The sequence below is a fragment of the Aegilops tauschii genome, chromosome 3, assembly GCF_002575655.3.
Source record: "Aegilops tauschii subsp. strangulata cultivar AL8/78 chromosome 3, Aet v6.0, whole genome shotgun sequence".
Classification (NCBI taxonomy): domain Eukaryota; kingdom Viridiplantae; phylum Streptophyta; class Magnoliopsida; order Poales; family Poaceae; genus Aegilops; species Aegilops tauschii.
This window is the reverse complement of record NC_053037.3, coordinates 94,688,324-94,704,888: the sequence shown is the minus strand read 5'-3', so window position 1 is coordinate 94,704,888 and position 16,565 is coordinate 94,688,324. Positions and strand designations below refer to the sequence as shown.

General features: G+C 49.3%; 2 protein-coding genes across 3 annotated transcripts; one reads left to right on the top strand and one right to left on the bottom strand.

Annotated features, from left to right (window-relative positions):
- Positions 1-674: 674 nt before the first annotated feature.
- LOC109786597 (pentatricopeptide repeat-containing protein At5g67570, chloroplastic) lies at positions 675-10,512 on the bottom strand. Of its 2 annotated transcripts, none has more exons than XM_020345176.4 (9): positions 9,836-10,512; positions 9,369-9,560; positions 9,160-9,241; positions 8,862-9,053; positions 8,631-8,744; positions 7,954-8,047; positions 7,680-7,837; positions 6,253-6,687; positions 675-1,781 (listed from the first exon to the last, which is right to left on the bottom strand). In XM_020345176.4, the coding sequence occupies exons 1-9, from the start codon at positions 10,408-10,410 to the stop codon at positions 1,071-1,073; spliced, it is 2,553 nt and encodes an 850-aa protein (XP_020200765.1). In that variant the 5' UTR covers positions 10,411-10,512; the 3' UTR covers positions 675-1,070. The 2 variants fall into 2 exon arrangements, with proteins under 2 accessions (XP_020200765.1, XP_073366172.1); XM_073510071.1 differs by having other exon boundaries at positions 9,844-10,435.
- Positions 10,513-12,094: 1,582 nt separating this feature from the next.
- Positions 12,095-13,436, top strand: LOC109786596 (uncharacterized). Its single transcript, XM_020345175.4, has 2 exons — positions 12,095-12,819; positions 12,907-13,436. Exons 1-2 carry the CDS (start codon positions 12,148-12,150, stop codon positions 13,012-13,014), a joined length of 780 nt encoding a protein of 259 aa, XP_020200764.2. The 5' UTR covers positions 12,095-12,147; the 3' UTR covers positions 13,015-13,436.
- The last annotated feature ends 3,129 nt before the right edge of the window (positions 13,437-16,565 follow it).

Here is a 16,565-nt window from a genome sequence, read left to right as displayed (position 1 = left end):
GAAGACCGCATCGCACCGCCGCCCGATCCAGGCCAGCCGCCGCCCGTGGCCCGAGGCAGGGCCGACCGCCGCCGCCGTCGAAGCCAACGCCGTCGCTTCTAGATCGGCCGCACCTCCACGCATGTTGGGGCTCCGCCACCCCTGAGACGCGGGAGGGAGGAAGAGCCCCTGCCACCGCCGTCGGCCTCCGGCGGCGGCGGGAGGAGGGGAGGAAGAGGGGCTAGGCCCGGCGGAGGCTAGGGTTTGGGAGCCCCTGAGTCGCCCGAGCGGGGGGCGACGTGGGGGACGCGGGAGCCCCGGAGTCGCCCGAGAGGGGCTAGGCCCGGCACTTGTTCAATATGATTAAGTGTTCAAAAAAAAAAACTCAGTCTGCTCAATACTTCTCACCAAAAAAAATTCAGTCTGCTAAAAAAAAGGAAAATCTAACATATGTAAAAAAAATCCAAGAAAAAGTTTTCCTAATTGCAAAATGAAGTTTTTTCGAAAAGGAAACTCAAAACGAGGTTAAAATGGAACTGACAAACTCCAAAATGTGCGCAGCTAGACACTCGCGTTTCATTGCGACACCCACTATACATGTCAACAACAGCAAAATCTTGCTTGTCATTGTTCTGGGGCTTTTGCTCATGGAGCTATTTTTTTCATTAGTGGCTCCAGCGAGCACCCACAATCAGTGATTCACAAATTGATGTGATTTGTTATGCAAAAAAGCAGAGTTCTATTACAGTTCCTACTAGAACATGTGCCTAAGTATCCTTCGCGATCCAATGGTACAGATCCACTTCTTACAAATGAAGTTAATACACAGGTTTGCCCCTAAACTACCACACATATTTACCCCAGAGCAGCACTTATCCGCAAATAGTTTGTGCAACAAAAGAACATGTGTGCAAATAAATACTCACAGGTTGGTTTACTCTTCTACAGAACTCTGGTGGGATCACAACAACCAGAAGCAACCAAAGCCTGCGGGACTCCATTATTTCCGCATTAACCAGGCCTGAAGCCAGTTCAAATTGATGTCAGAATTTTACACTAATAACATCGAACAACATGCTTGAGTGCTTCATTCATTTATCTCTCATAGTTTCTCTGCTTCCCTTCTTTGGAGCAAATATGTCCTCAACACACTCCTGCTCCCATGATTCGAGAATTTCTAATGCTGTCGGCATCTTTTCATATGAACTACAGTTACCAAATGAGTTCATGGAATCAAGCACTTTGTCGATGGCAGATACCTGTGTGCCCCAATGCGCAAGATTACGATGTTCATCTTCTGAATGCGGACCACGCAGTACAATGTCCCCACCCGAACCAGCTTTGACACCTGATACAGGGATATCAGTACTGGAATCCGAGAATTCATGACTACCCAATGAGTCCTTGCAAGAGATCTCATCCTGTTCCATCAGATTGCTATGTGAACAATTATCTGCTTGAGGCTCTTCAGCGTCTTTCGCCAACATTGTCGCACATTGGGACTGCAATGCTCTTACAAAACCGAGTCCGGGATCTGTTTTGATGGCATCACTAGTACTGAGGTGCGTTATAAGGTCTTTCAACGCATCCACCCTGAATCGATGTGAATTTTGCTGAAGTAGATCGCTCCATTGCTGTTCATTCATCTCGACTGAAGCCGCAGACATAGTATTCATGAGATGCAGTGTTCTTCCATGGTCGCTTTCAGCAATAGTTTGGCAAATATTTTCAGTGAACAGCTCTACATCAGGGATTTCTCCTCTTTCAAGTATTGAATCAAGTGCATGCTCCACCAAATAGGGCTGCAAAACAAAAGCATGATGAGTAAATAATTCTGCACTTGGTCACCTTCGGTGCAAGCACACTCCACGGCAATTCCTAGCAGGCTAAACGTATTTGGAATGCCCTCTCTTGAGGTCAGATGCACAAAATAGGACAAAGTTGAAGATCTGCCAATGCAAATTGAAAATAAATTTGGATATGAAAGAAATAAAAACAACTTGGATGATGATGACAATGACGACCATTATAAGGTGGAGTTTCAGGTGCCACATTTCTTCTGGAGAGTACAAACTGTCACACAAACAGGAGTGTAGCCATATTATAATTATTAGATAGCAAACAAATGCTTAACTCCATGATGAACACAACTTTACTTCTATTTGTTAAATAGGATGTAAAAGGCCATATTTGCACCTGATATCTTGATGTTATATCCCTAGGGCCTCTGCTTTAACTGTGACGAGCCCTATACGCCGACCCATGTGTGCCCGCGCCTCTTCTACTTGGAGACGGTCGATTTCACCGAGGAGGACGCTTTGGCCGATGAGGCCGCGGCACTACCACCCCCAGCAGCGGCTGAGGGCGCACCCGCGGCTGCCCCGGCGACGGCGCTCGTGGTCTCTCTCCACGCGCTCGCCGGGATCCGTGACGAGCGGACCATGCTCTTGCCGGTGACGATCCACGGCGAGCGCTTGGTGGCCTTGGTGGATACAGGCTCCACCCATAACTTCCTGCCCGAGGCTACCATGCGTCGCTTAGCGCTTCAGCCGACAGGCGGAGAGCAACTTCGGGTCACGGTGGCCAACGGCGATCGCCTCCGGTGCCATGGCCTCGCACAGGACGTACCCATCACCATCGGCGGGGAACACTTCTCCATCACCTGTGCGGGCATCGACTTGGGCTGCTTCGACCTCATCCTTGGCGTCGACTTCCTGCGGACCCTCGGTCCCATTCTTTGGGACTTCGACGCGCTGACGATGACCTTCTGGCGCCTGGGCCGCCGCATTCGGTGGGACGGCGTTGGGGGCGCCACGTCCCTACCACCTCAGCTTCAGCTGGCCGCGGCCACCTCCGAGGCCGAGCATCCGCTCTTGGAGAACCTTCTGCAGCAACACGGCGACCTCTTCACCGAGCCACAGGGTCTTCCGCCCGCCCGCGCATATGATCACCGTATACATCTCTTGCCGGGCTCCGCGCCGGTGGCGGTGCGTCCTTACCGTTACCCGCAGCTGCAGAAGGACGAGTTGGAGCGACAGTGTGCGCTCATGCTCGCGGCAGGCATCATTCGGATCTCCACCTCGCCATTTACCGCGCCAGTGCTTCTTGTCCGCAAGTCGGACGGCACGTGGCGTTTCTGCATTGACTACCGTGCCCTTAATGCTGTTACGCTTAAGGACAAGTTCCCTATTCCGGTGGTTGATGAGCTCCTGGATGAGCTACACGGGGCGCGCTTCTTCACCAAGCTCGATCTCCGATCGGGGTACCACCAGGTGCGCATGCACCCAGATGACATCGCCAAGACAGCGTTTCGGACTCACCATGGCCACTTCGAGTTCTTGGTGATGCCCTTCGGCCTCACCAACGCCCCGGCAACCTTCCAGGCCCTGATGAACGACGTCCTTCGGCCCTACTTACGTCGGTTTGTGCTCGTTTTCTTTGACGATATTCTGATCTACAGCGCCTCTTGGGCAGTGCACCTCCAGCACGTCGCCATCGTCTTCAACGAGCTTCGGGCGCACCATCTTCATCTTAAGCGCTCGAAGTGCTCGTTCGGGACGCCTTCCGTCGCCTACCTCGGCCATGTCATCTCGACCGACGGGGTGGCTATGGACGCCGACAAGGTGGCGGCCGACGCCGCACTCACAGCGGGCTCTTCACGGTTTTCTCGGCCTCGCCGGATACTACCGGAAGTTCATCCGGGAGTTCGGCCTCTTTGCGTCGCCACTCACGCGGTTGTTGCGCCGTGACGCCTTCGCCTGGGACGAGGAGGCGACAGCAGCATTCGAGGCCCTCAAGGGGGCCCTCACGACGGGGCCAGTTCTGCAGATGCCGGATTTTGACCGCCCCTTCGTGGTGGACTGTGACGCCTTGGGTGCGGGGTTTGGCGCCGTGCTTCATCAGGGCGATGGTCCTCTCGACTTCTTCAGCCGGCCCTTCGCTCCGCGCCATCTTAAGCTCGCGGTGTACGAGCGGGAGCTCATTGGCTTGGAGCAGGCCGTGCGCCATTGGCGGCCCTATCTGTGGGGCCGGTCTTTCCAGATTCGCACGGACCATTACAGTCTCAAGTTCTTGCTGGACCAGAGGCTCTCGACCGTGCCGCAGCATCAGTGGATTAGCAAGCTCTTCGGCTTCGACTTCTCCGTCGAGTACCGCCCGGGTCGTCTTAATACCGTGGCCGACGCCTTGTCGCGCCGCGACGCCGACCTCGACTCCACCGTCGGCGCCTCCGAGGGGACGGCGCTGTGCATCCGCTCCGGGCCCACATTCGGCCTCTTCGCCGAGATTCGCCGGGCGACGGCGACCGCTGCCGACGCGGTCCTCCTTCGGCAGCAGCTGGCTGCCGGCGACCTGGAGGAGCCTTGGCGCTTCACGGACGGCCTGCTTCTCCATGGGCGCCGCGTTTTTGTTCCGGCACATGATGATCTTCGTCACTAGGTCCTGTTGCTGGCCCACTCGGCTGGTCATGAGGGTGTGCAGAAAACCCTCCATCTTCTACGCGTCGACTTTTACATTCCTGGTGATCATGCCTTAGTCCGTGACTGGGTGCGATCTTGCATGACATGCCAGCGCAACAAGACGGAGACATTACGGCCGGCTAGTCTGCTTCAGCCTTTGGACGTGTCGTCTCAGGTCTGGGCCGATATCTCCATGGACTTCATCGAGGGCCTTCCCAAAGTAGGCGGCAAATCAGTCATTCTCACTGTGGTCGACCGCTTCTCCAAGTATGCCCACTTCATCGCGCTGGGGCATCCGTATACTGCCGCGTCCGTGGCCCGTGCCTTCTTCGAGGGCATCGTTCGTCTTCACGGGTTCCCCTCTTCAATCGTCAGTGATCGGGACCCGGTGTTCACAGGCCATGTTTGGCGCGACCTCTTCAGGATGGCGGGCGTCCAGCTCCGCCTGAGCACGGCCTTCCACCCTCAGACGGACGGCCAATCCGAGGTGGTTAACAAGGTGATTGCCATGTATTTGCGCTGTGTTACAGGTGATCGCCCTCGTGCTTGGGTGGATTGGCTCGCATGGGCGGAGTACTGCTACAACACCTCCTATCACTCCGCCCTGCGTGCTACACCATTTGAGGTGGTCTACGGTTGGCCGCCCCCGCCTATCTTGCCGGTGGACCCGGCGACGGCACGGACGGAGGCCGCGGGCGAGCTTATTCGCACCCGTGACGAGATGCTCGCTGAGGTCCGTCAGCGTCTCCTCCAGGCCCAACAGCTGGCCAAGCATTACTACGACGGCAACCATCGCGAGGCGGAGTTCGCGGTGGGTGATTGGGTGTGGCTGCGTCTTCTCCACCGCTCTACGTAGTCACTCGACCCGCGCGCGAAGCGCAAGCTCGGGCCTCGCTACGCCGGGCCCTTCGCCGTCTTGGAGCGCATTGGGCAAGTGGCCTATCGCCTTCAGCTTCCAGCCGGTGCTCGCATCCACGACGTTTTCCATGTGGGGCTGCTCAAGCCTTTTCGTGGAGAGCCACCGGCCGCTCCACCCGCGCTTCCTCTGACCGCCGACGGCCGTCTTCTTCCGGAGCCGGAGAAGGTGTTGCAGGCGCAGCTCCGTCATGGGGTGTGGTTCGTTCTGATCCAGTGGACGGGCCTTCCGGAGGAGGAGGCTACTTGGGAGCAGCGTGACGACTTCCGCCAACACTATCCAGACTTTCAGCTCGAGGACGAGCTGTTTGCGCAGGCGGGGAGAGATGTTATGACCGGTTTAGCATATAACCGGAGGAGGCCCACTGGGCAGTAGTTAGGGGCTTGGCCCACAAGTTATCTTAGGTTAATTATTATGCAAGTTATCTAGGTTATAAATATAGGTTGTAAGACTCTTTTCGGAATTAAGCAATAAAGATATTTTCTATCCCTATTGCCCGGCTCCCAGAGGAGCCGGAAACCTAGCCGCCGCCAGCCCTAACCGCCGCCGCCCTCCTCTTCCCTCGCGACGGCGCCGACGCGCCGGAGCACGCGCCCTCACCCCCAACCTCCGCTGTTCTGCCCTTATAACCTAAGGAGTAGAGCCGGTAGGAACCCTAGTCCTACCACTTGAACATATTATTCAAACATGGATCTGAGCTAGTACTGTGTTAAGAATCGAAACGCAAAGTCATATACTCCCTCCGTCCCAAAATTCTTGTCTTAGATTTGTCTAGATACGGATGTATCTAACACTAAAACGTAACTAGATACATCCGTATTTAGACAAATCTAAGACAAGATTTTTGGGACGGAGGGAGTATCTCAGAAAAGGTTATGGGGTAGTAGATAATAAACACACCTTTCCAGCTCTCGATGCCTTGACAAGCAACCATGAATATTTGCTTTGATCTAGATGGTGTTGAGAAAGAGTCATCTGTCTGTATACATTTTCGAAATATTCCCACTGTTGGGCGGATGCAGATGCTTCAAGTATAGAGCTGTATGTATACGCGTCTGCTTTAAGTGAAGAATGGTCACGGATATGTGGCTGAGAACTACAAGCACTATATGTGGTGGTCTCAAACAAGTCTTTTGCCTTCCCAAACATATCACAGCGTCCATAAACTTTTAGCATCACATTTATCGTCCCAATATTTGGAGTACAGTAGTCCTTCATTGACTCAAATATCGAGATACACTCGGAGATATATCCACCATCAAAAGAGGCTAGGATCATGCCAGTAAATGCGAACTCCAGTGGTTTAGTGAGGCGAAGCTGTTCCATCTTCTCAACCTGAAACAGAAAATTTATCATAAGAAGATATTGCATGCATTTCTTTTCTTTACTCTCCAAGTCCCCACATGGAGATATTACTTGTGCAGTAAGGAATCAAAACAGTAATGCCAGTGTTTTGCAAAGTAAGATTACTTAATTTGACTCCGGGAAGAAAATGGAGCCAGAGTGGAGATACAAAACAAAACCCGCAATAGAAGAGGAAAGACGTATCCTCTGTGCTCTCTGTTCTACTAGAATATAGTTGGACAAGACATGGTAGACCATAAACAACTTTGACCAAGAATATTCGTAGTATTTATTTACTAAAGTAGAAATGTATATTTTTGGACTTGCTTTACATAAAGATATATCGGTACAATACTAAATATTATCAATTTAGGTAGTTCGGTACAAACTACCAGTCAAAGTTAAGGAAGTTTGACGACTCAAATTCGAAAACAACACGTCTTCGTGAACAGCGGGGGCAAGAGACTAATTTAAAACTTGAAACAAACTGAGAAAGACAGCACCTTAAATAATCCTGAAAATGTTGTGCTGAGGCAACGAGGCATTACCACATAAGACTTCCAAAGCTAAACACCATCATTTGTGTTAGTAGCATTTGAGATTTTGCATGCCAGAACTCAACTTTCAGCAGATAAGTGCAAGCTTGAGGTGGCAACAAGCCCTAGTGGGCACAAATTCATACCTCGTGGCTTTTCCACTAACAGCCAGAGTAGCTATTCTCAGAAGATCATACACACATCAAAGATCAGAGCATCTTTTTTCTTCAGCTTTTTTGCCAGCCAAAGAAAGCTATCATATTACTCCTAACCTTGGTAGGACATATGGCATGGTTCCAGAGCTGTTTTTCTAAACAAATCTCGGTGAAGAAATCAAATCATATAGCTAGCACAAACCACAAAAGGCAACACTATTTGACTAGTTACACCAAAAGGAAGAAAGCAGTATAATTGCAGATATAAATGCATACATGATCAATCACAAACCTGTAACATAGCATCTTTCCACCTTCCTTTATTACAAAGACAGCAAGCTAATTCATAGTACACACTTGCAGCTCCAACGACTCCTCTTTGTTCCATGTCTTTAACTGCTTCAACAGCTTCATTTACTTTTCCTTGTTCCCAGAAGGCTCTTACTAACACTGAGTGCAAATATTTGAAGGTCAACTACATAACTGAAATGTCAAATAACAAATCCAATGAATATAACTACAATGCATGAATGCAATACATCAGATGAAGCTTACTGCAACGCTACCTTTATAAGTTATCGCTCTTGGAGGTACACCTTTCCTCTGCATCTTTTCAAAGAACTTCTGGACAAACTCATACTTCTTGGATTTAAGCATAACCTTTCAGAAAGCAGCCCCAGTAAGAATAACAATATGGCAAAACAAATTACAGATTCAACAAAGAAAAAACACCACATTTTTCTTAAATGTGATTCCATATTATTTCCTTGAGAATGGAACAGATTGGACAAATGAAGATATGAGATAAAGGACAGGCATATGAGGAAGATAAATAACTTGACATAAGGGTAATATTAAGACAGGCAGGGCAAAATCAGAGCACTGAATCTCTAGAACAATACAAACAGAGACCAGACTTCTAAATCAGATGCATGTATTACGGCCTGAAGAGTAACTGCAATAAGACAGGGCCTGGCTAACTAACAGTTATGGTTCCCAAAAACAAACACAATTTGTCAATAATATATTTTTAAATATGGTAATAAGTTTTAGCATTGTATCTTAACAGATTGTACCCGTAATAATAATTTAAAACATGGTAATAATAATCAAATAAGTTAGTGATATCTTCGTCGAGATATAAATGCCACAAAATATTTCTAAATATGTATACCAAACAAGAATAGAAAAATGTTACCATATTACCCAAATTTCAATACCAATCATCAATTAAACATGTTACCTCCATTGCCAAGCCAAATGTCGCTCCTGTAGGTGTCAATCCACCGAACCGCATTTTCTGAAACACCCAAAATACCCCTTTCCATTGCTGTGATAGTACGCAGGCATTAAGAACCTATAAAACCAAAGGTCGAAGTGACAAGACAATCAACTTTTCAACAAGATCAAGATTTCTTCCAAGAGGGAACTAGGAAAAAGGAATGAAAAGAAAAGCTGCAGAAGCTACTCTCACCGAGTTATAAACGAGAACATCCGGCTCCAACAAAGGATCCCAATCTTTGCGCCGCATCATCATTACCCTTTTTGAAGGCTTCTGTCTCATATAATCGATTATCTTAATTAGCTCATTGAGAAGGCCAGCTCTACCAAGTGTAACAGCAATACTATGGTATGCAGCCATATCAGGGTATATTTGAGCATCTCCCTGATGTGAAGCAAGATAAAACGTCTGTGTCAGTTACTTTCTATTTTTTTAAAGAGGGAAACATACAAATTAATTCATTACGATTATGGGAAAAAAATAAAACTACCCTCATGATGGTGAAAATCCGCAGTGCTTCAGTTGGCATCCATGCTTTCCCAAGGATTGACAGTAACTTGGTATAGACAAACCTAGACATGGAACAATTATGTTAGTTAAGTTATTGATATTCCAGCATAATTTCGTAGCATAAATTATGCTTACAGTGGATGGAAAGGAGGAAATGGGTACAAAATGAACGTATAAACAGATAATTACCTGCTTCTTCGATGCTTGTAGCTGTTCTCATTGTACACCCACTCGGTAACAGCAACAGCCTGCCTCCAGTTTCCTTTTGCCTCGAGCCCTTTGAGTATTTGTAATAGATTATCTTCATTATATATTAGGTCAGCTTGTTTCATCATTCTAGTAAGCCTCCAATCACCCGAACTAAGGTCCACTTCACTGAGCCTGGTGGATAAACTTGTTTACTGAATTTTGGAAAACAGAACACTTCGAGTTCACATGTGACTTGATATTTAGTAAGTATGAATCTCATATATATATATAAAAACATGTGTCTAGCTATCAGATACAATCCATGCTAACTCTATCAATTAATTGCCCTTAAGGTCCCAGCCCCATGAAGCTAAATGGGTCACTTGTTTATCATTCTTTTCCCACGCCAAGCTGCTAAATGGGTCACAAATCAAGAACGCCTGAAAGCGCAAAGCGTAAGAATATACCTACTGACCAGCAACTCAATCCTCCTCTCCTCGTCCCCCACCTCCGAAATCCAGCCGGAGCCGACACGCCTCTGCTTCCCCTTGGCGTCCTCCACCCCCTCATCTTCTACGTCGCCGTCAAGAAGCCACTGGAATCTGTCACCGCTCCTCTCCTCGAGCATCTTCCGCAGGCCGACGAGGCCCTCCTCGCCGGAGGCCGCGCGCGGAGGGCCCACGACGCCGCGGGCGCCGTGCCAGGGCCGCCCCATGAGGACGCGGTACTCCTCGGCGGCCGCGCGGAAGCGGGCCTCCTCTTCTGCCACCAGCGCGTCCTCCTTCGGCGGCGCGGCGGCGGTGGCGGCGGAGGCCTCCTTCCTCGCGCGCCGGAGCGACTTGCCGGCCTCCTTCTTGCGGAGGGCATGGAGGATCTTGGGCGTCGGGGACACGCCCTTGCGGAGGAGGCGGCGACGGAGCGTCTCGGTGGTCGGGGTCGGCCGGGGCTTGCGGTTGGGGCCTGGGTGGGGGGTGGGGGTGGGGGTGGGGTTTTGGAGGTGGAGGGAGAGGTGGAAGCCAGGGGAGGGCGAGGAGATAGCCATGGCCGGGAACGCGCGGAATGCAGCTGCATCTCCGGTTCTCCCACAGCAGCAAAGACCACTACACTTCTGAACTGGGCTTACAGGCTTGTCCTTTTCCACTCCAACTTCAGCGTTTGTTTGAGCCCAAGCTAGGCCTGTTAAAATTTGGCTAGCCAATACTTTGATCAAGGTTTTGGTTGCCCATGTTTTGGCCAATGTTGACTAGAAAAGTGAACTAGAGCTTCCTTTCTACTTCCTCTGTTCCTAAATATTTGTTTTTTTAGACATTTCAAATGGACTACCACATACGGATGTATGTAGACATATTTTAAAGTGCAGTGCAGGTTCATTCATTTTGCTCCGTATGTAGTCATCTGTTGAAATATCTAGAAAGACAAATATTTAGGAACGGAGGGAGTATATGTCTGCCAGATTGGCGCGGTGGAGCTGCTTCGCGATGATGGAGCAAGGAGGTGTATGTGTCTGCCGGATTTGATGTCTCCGTCTGTCGTCGGGCGTGCGTGGTGCACATGCGTGTATGGAGCTTGGTTGCGGCTAGGACCGAGGTGGTTTTTGTTGCCTCGGGCGCACACCTATGGTACCTACCGGCATGGTGCTCAGCAAGCCTCGGCGGTTCGTGTTGCATCTGGTGGCATGGCTTCCGACCGGTGCTTGACAGATCAGGCGGCTGGTGCAGGTAAGTGGCAGCCCGCAGCATCGGCAAGGTGCGGTTGGCTGTTTCGGCGGTAGGCTTCTTCGACTGCGAGATGTCTCGGTGGTGGTACTTGGTGGCTTTGCTGACGGCGGTGCGGGTTGGGTGTTTGGGAGTTTGGGTGAAGACCTTGTCTCGGCCTTGAGCATGTGACCAGTGATGGCGACGGTTGCGGACGCCGTAGACCTTTTTGGCGGCATTGCCGCACCCCCTTCCTCATGGATCCGGCTCTGGGGAAACCCCAGATCATGTGCGACAGGGCGATAGCGATGCCTTGGCGTTTGATGAGCCACAAGTATAAATGATTAATTGTAGGCTTTTCGATAAGTATGAGTGTCCAATCCAATGAGGAGCAGAAAAAATTGATACGCGGTTTTCCGCAAGGTTTTCTCTGCAAATGTTGTAAAATAGTTTGGGTAGGTAGTGTGATAGCAAGATAATTGATGACAAGTAGCAAGTAAAGACATTTCCAACGTTGGCCCGTAAATTGGCTTCGACATCCATCAGTAGGCATTGGCAGGACCAGTCCGCGGACACTGAAGTGGGCGTATAGGGCACCGAATTAGCTTATCTGTGGTTGTAGATGCTCTTATACCTCAATCTCTCCTCTCACACTCTCTTTACCTGACAAAAGCTGGAACTTAGTGTGCCATGTCGTGCACGTATTGCTGTGTGTTCATTTGACAAATTAATTGTCATCTTGAGGTTGAGAGGAACGACAGATTCTTGCACAGCCAAGCGGCACTGATGAGCTCTGCACTGCGCATGCTGGTGGTTGTGCCGGCGCCGGCGAGGGAGCCGTGCGATGCCTGCGAGGAAAAAACGCCCGGCGCCCGCTTTGGCTCGCGTTTCTTCCTTGTGCACGATCGGGACCTGCAACGACTCGACGCGTGATGTAACATCGGAAGGCCACGCGAAGCTTCTCCAAAAGCTGCCGTTTGTGTCGCTACTCGCTGCTGCCACTCTCAGTAATGACTTTGGGAGAGGCAGGCGCCGCCCGCGTCAAGTGGCTGATTCATCTTCGCTGGGTGATCTACGTCCAACGGATGCACGTACCCCTAGTCTTCTTTTCCCATTGCTCGCGCTCGCACGCCGGCGTCGCGCGAAGCCCAGTGCTCGTCTATAAGACTATAAATACACTCTTGTCTAAGCTCAATTCGTACTGGATCCCCCCGGCAGACCACCTGACCCGTGCGAGCGAGATGGCCGCCAGAAGGCACGCCGGGAGCAGCTCCGGTTCCACTTCGGCGAACCTAAGCATGAAGCTGCTGGTGGAGGTGGACAGACGCGGCACGCCCAGGCGCGTGGTGTACGCCGAGGCTGGCAAGGACGTCGTCGACTTCCTCCTCACCTTCCTCACCTTGCCGATCGGCACGGTCGTCAAGCTGCTCCGGAGGAACTCCATGCCCATGGTAGGCTGCGTCGGCAACCTGTACGGCAGCGTCGAGAAGCTCCCCGACGACTTCATCTGCCACAGGGACGCTAGGGCCGCCAAGGACACGCTGCTCAGGCCCGCCGGCGGCAGGCTTCCCCTGCTCACCAACGCGGGGTCGTCCAGCACCGGCGGCTTTGTGAGGGCGGGCGTGACCTACACGGTCATGGACGACCTCGAGGTTGCTCCCAGGTCTAACGTCGATTTCATCACCAGCCTCAACAAATATGGTATCAGGGACATCAGCTGTCTCCACGGGAAGGATGTCCAAGTTGGCCACACCGAGGTAATTCACGAAGAAACTATACTCTTTTTTTTAAGTTGAACTAATTTGATGGAGGTGAATTATTGGATGTGGTTTGTGGGTTTGCAGGGTCTCCAGATACTGAGGGCGTCACTCAAGTCGAAGACGGTCCTCACCGACGTCTTCCTTCGGACGAACACTCCGAGTCCGAGTCCGAGGGCCTTAACCGCAGGGTGAAGTGTCCTCGCCGTGTCATCCTTGTGGTGCGTGCATGTGTGTCTTTTGGTCATATGGTTCGTGGCCTTCGGCATCCTTGACTGAAGCTCACTTCTTGAACCCACGAAACCTGTGTTGGTCACTGGTTCACGGCTCACATACTATGAATAAAGGCAAGGAGTTATATCATCAGGTGTCTCTTCATTAATTAGATGATTTTTAACAAGTCTCAATCGCACCAACTATCCTTCTCTCCAGGTCACACCATATAGTAGTGCAATTAATTATAGTACTTGGTAATAAAGGATGCCTTTGAGATTTGTTTTTGAAAGAACTAGTGACAGCAAAACGACACTCTCCGGGAACAGGATCCGGCCTTGTATCACATTGTATGCGATACGAATGATACTTTTACACAAGTACTCAACTCCTTTCCCGCCGGATACATCCTTTGCGCAGCAGTTGGTCGGCCCTTTCTTGTGTCATGACAATGTTTTCTATCTCGTTTGGATTAAATTAACCTAACATAAGGACGAGATGTGTTTCGCCGGAATCTAACTGCAAACCAATTGTAACATTTATGACAATATAAGCAGTCATATGGACCTTTCACTTGAATGTTTGATGAAATTTATGGAGGTAAAGGCATAAAACATTGCAATTGCCTAGATCAATTATAACGTATATGGCTATTCAGCACACTTTGGAAAAAATAAAACGAAGAAAATAATTGCACATGTACTACCGTGACACCCATTCGTTTTATTTTCCTTTGCTTTCTCTTTGTTTCCTTTTCTGTCTTCGTTGGTTTCATGTGTTTTTCTTTGTTTCCCTTTGTTGTTTTTCTTTATTTTCCTGCGTTTTTCTTTGTTTCCTGCGTTACCGTTTTAAAAAATATTTTTCCTATACACATTTAACATTTTCCAAATGCTTTATTATGCTTGATTAAGATATTTTAGAGATATGATCAACTTCTTTCAAACACATTGTATATTTGAAAAAAAATGAGGTGTGCGAACATGGCTGAAGCCTCGGCGCTCAAATTTGATATTTCCCTTGCGCAAAGGGTGGATTGCAATTAACTCATTATTAACTGTGATAATTTAGTGGTCGTTGACACCATAAAGAATGGAGGACGATCTGCGGAAGCGGTGGTGATAGCTTTTGATGATTGTTATTATTCTGCTTGTGATTTCCTATCTCTAGTTTCAGACATTAATTTAATAGAGAAGCAAATAATATTGCTCGCAAGTTTGCTAGGCCGGGCCTATCTGCATTTGTGATGTTAGCTTCAACAAATGGCATGACAAAGAGAGACAATTGCATCACCAACAGCTTTAGCGATGAGTCCAACATCCTGAGGATCTTGCAGAGACTAAATTTTGCGACATCCCGAGGTGCTAGCTCTTCAGTTGATAATGTTAATCCATGATGCTTGGATGGAGAGACAGTGACGAGTCTCGTTGTGGATGATATCTTTGAAGAGTTTGATGGTCATCTCTACTTCTAAAGGAGGAGTCTGTGGTCGTGATGGCGGGTCATGGTATGTCATTCGTTTCGTTCATTGCTCCCTCGAACCGATTCTGCTCCGGTGCTCCCCCCTGGGCTGAACGCGAGGTGGAAAAACACATCGACGACCAGGATGAACCAAAAACGGTTTATAACGAGGGGCATGATCGTCTTTGTTGTCCCCGCGTATAGCCGTCGAGGAGCCTTGGGAGGCCCGTACGGGCCCGGTTAGATTGTATGCCCGGCCGTATACGTATTTGTATATGGCGGCGTTTCGTGCACGCGTGGAGCCGCCCGCGCGTGGGGCAGCACGTGTCACGGGTAGATTCCAAAACCGTCCCATCATATAAATGTGGATGGCAACCACCTCCGGCTGCATCGCCTACCATTTCCCCCCGCCGCATCGTCTCCCTCTCCCCACTCCCCACTCCCTACTCCCTCTCCTCTCCAACCTCCTCGTCGCCCTCACCGCATCCTCTCCATCGCCATGGCGGACGCAGGAGGCGAGCGCCCCGATTGGGGTGCAGATCTGGTGGAGCAGGCGCGACAGGTCGCTGCGGGCACCTTTGTGAGGGGACGTGCCGGCGTCCAGCGCGGTGCTCCCCCCGCTGCAGATCTGGAGAAGGTGGGGGCGGGCTGCAGCGGCGCAGTCCAGCCAGATGCGCCCGCTCTGGCGATCTTCGGCAAGGCGCAGAAGGTGGAGGTGGGCTCTGGCGAGGCGCATAAGGTGGAGGCGGGCTCTGGCGAGGCGCACGAGGTGGAGAAGGTGGAGGCCGGCTCTGGCGAGGAGCAGGCGGAGCAGAAGGTATCTGCTTATCACTTTAATGTGGTAGTTTTTAGATTGTAGGGTTTGTGGCCAGAAGGTTTTTTGGTTAGATTTGTTGGATGTAGGGTTTTCTCTGCATTAGGGTTTTTGTGTATTTGATTCGTGCAAGAATGGTGGACCTCATATGATTATTAGATTAGGTTAGAAGTAGCCGGATTGAGGGATGGGTTTTTTTCAGATGCTTATTAGATTAGTAGTGGATTTTTTGCAATTCTTTAGGTGTTTGGCTTGAGGATTAGACGATGGATTAGTCAAATATATACTTCTCTATTGGTTTGGGTTGGTGCCTGCTTTAGTTCTTTGGCTTGATGTTTAATTAAATGGATGCTTAGTTCTAGGGATTATGCCTGTCATAGTTGCAATTCTTAGATGCTTGATTGATGCATGTTGTCATAGTTGCAGTTCTTTGATGCTTGATTGATGCCTGTCAGGCAGAGGCTATGAGATGGGTTGTGCATGTCCTTGTGTTTTTGGAAAATGTCTACCTGAGGTGATTAGATGGTGCATTAGTTTGGTTGTAAATATAGTGAAAGATGTGCTCATGTAATGGGTGTTGTCATGTTAATCAAAAAGAGCTTCTCAAGGGCTGGATTTGTTTGTGTTGGATTGGGGCTTCTGAAGGAGAGGGGAAGGGGCAGTCTATGCTTATTTAGTTTGGGTTAGCAGTGGAAATTTGCCGTTGCTTCAGAGATATTTACAGCATTGAACATCCTCTCCAATGCCGTTGCTTCAGAGATAAAAGCACCTTGGGGTTTTTTCAGTGGTTAGTAGTGGAATTTTTGCTTGTTAGATTTTAATTAGTACAAGGTTGAATACCTTATTTAAGGGGGAATTTAAGGTCAGATAGACGTCATATGATTATTAGATCTGTAGTTCAATGCTGCAGACATATATGATTATTTGATTTGATCTGTGGTTCAATGATACTGGATGGAAACATATTTGATTTGGAATGCATTAATTTGATGTGCCAATGAATTGGTTTAGATGATACAAGATTCATCTATAGTATAATTTGTTGTTGTTTAGGTAAGTAATGAAATTTTAGATGTTTGTTGGAGATGTATGCATTTATAGTTGAAGTTGTACCTAATTAACTACTGCATTATGTTAATATGTGTAGGAGCTTTGCTGCATTATCCCAAAAACAGTAATTTGTGCATATTATAATTTGTAGTTGGCTTCTGTAATTAGTAGCAATGGATGTAATTTTATATTTAGGGGGCTAAGAGATAAC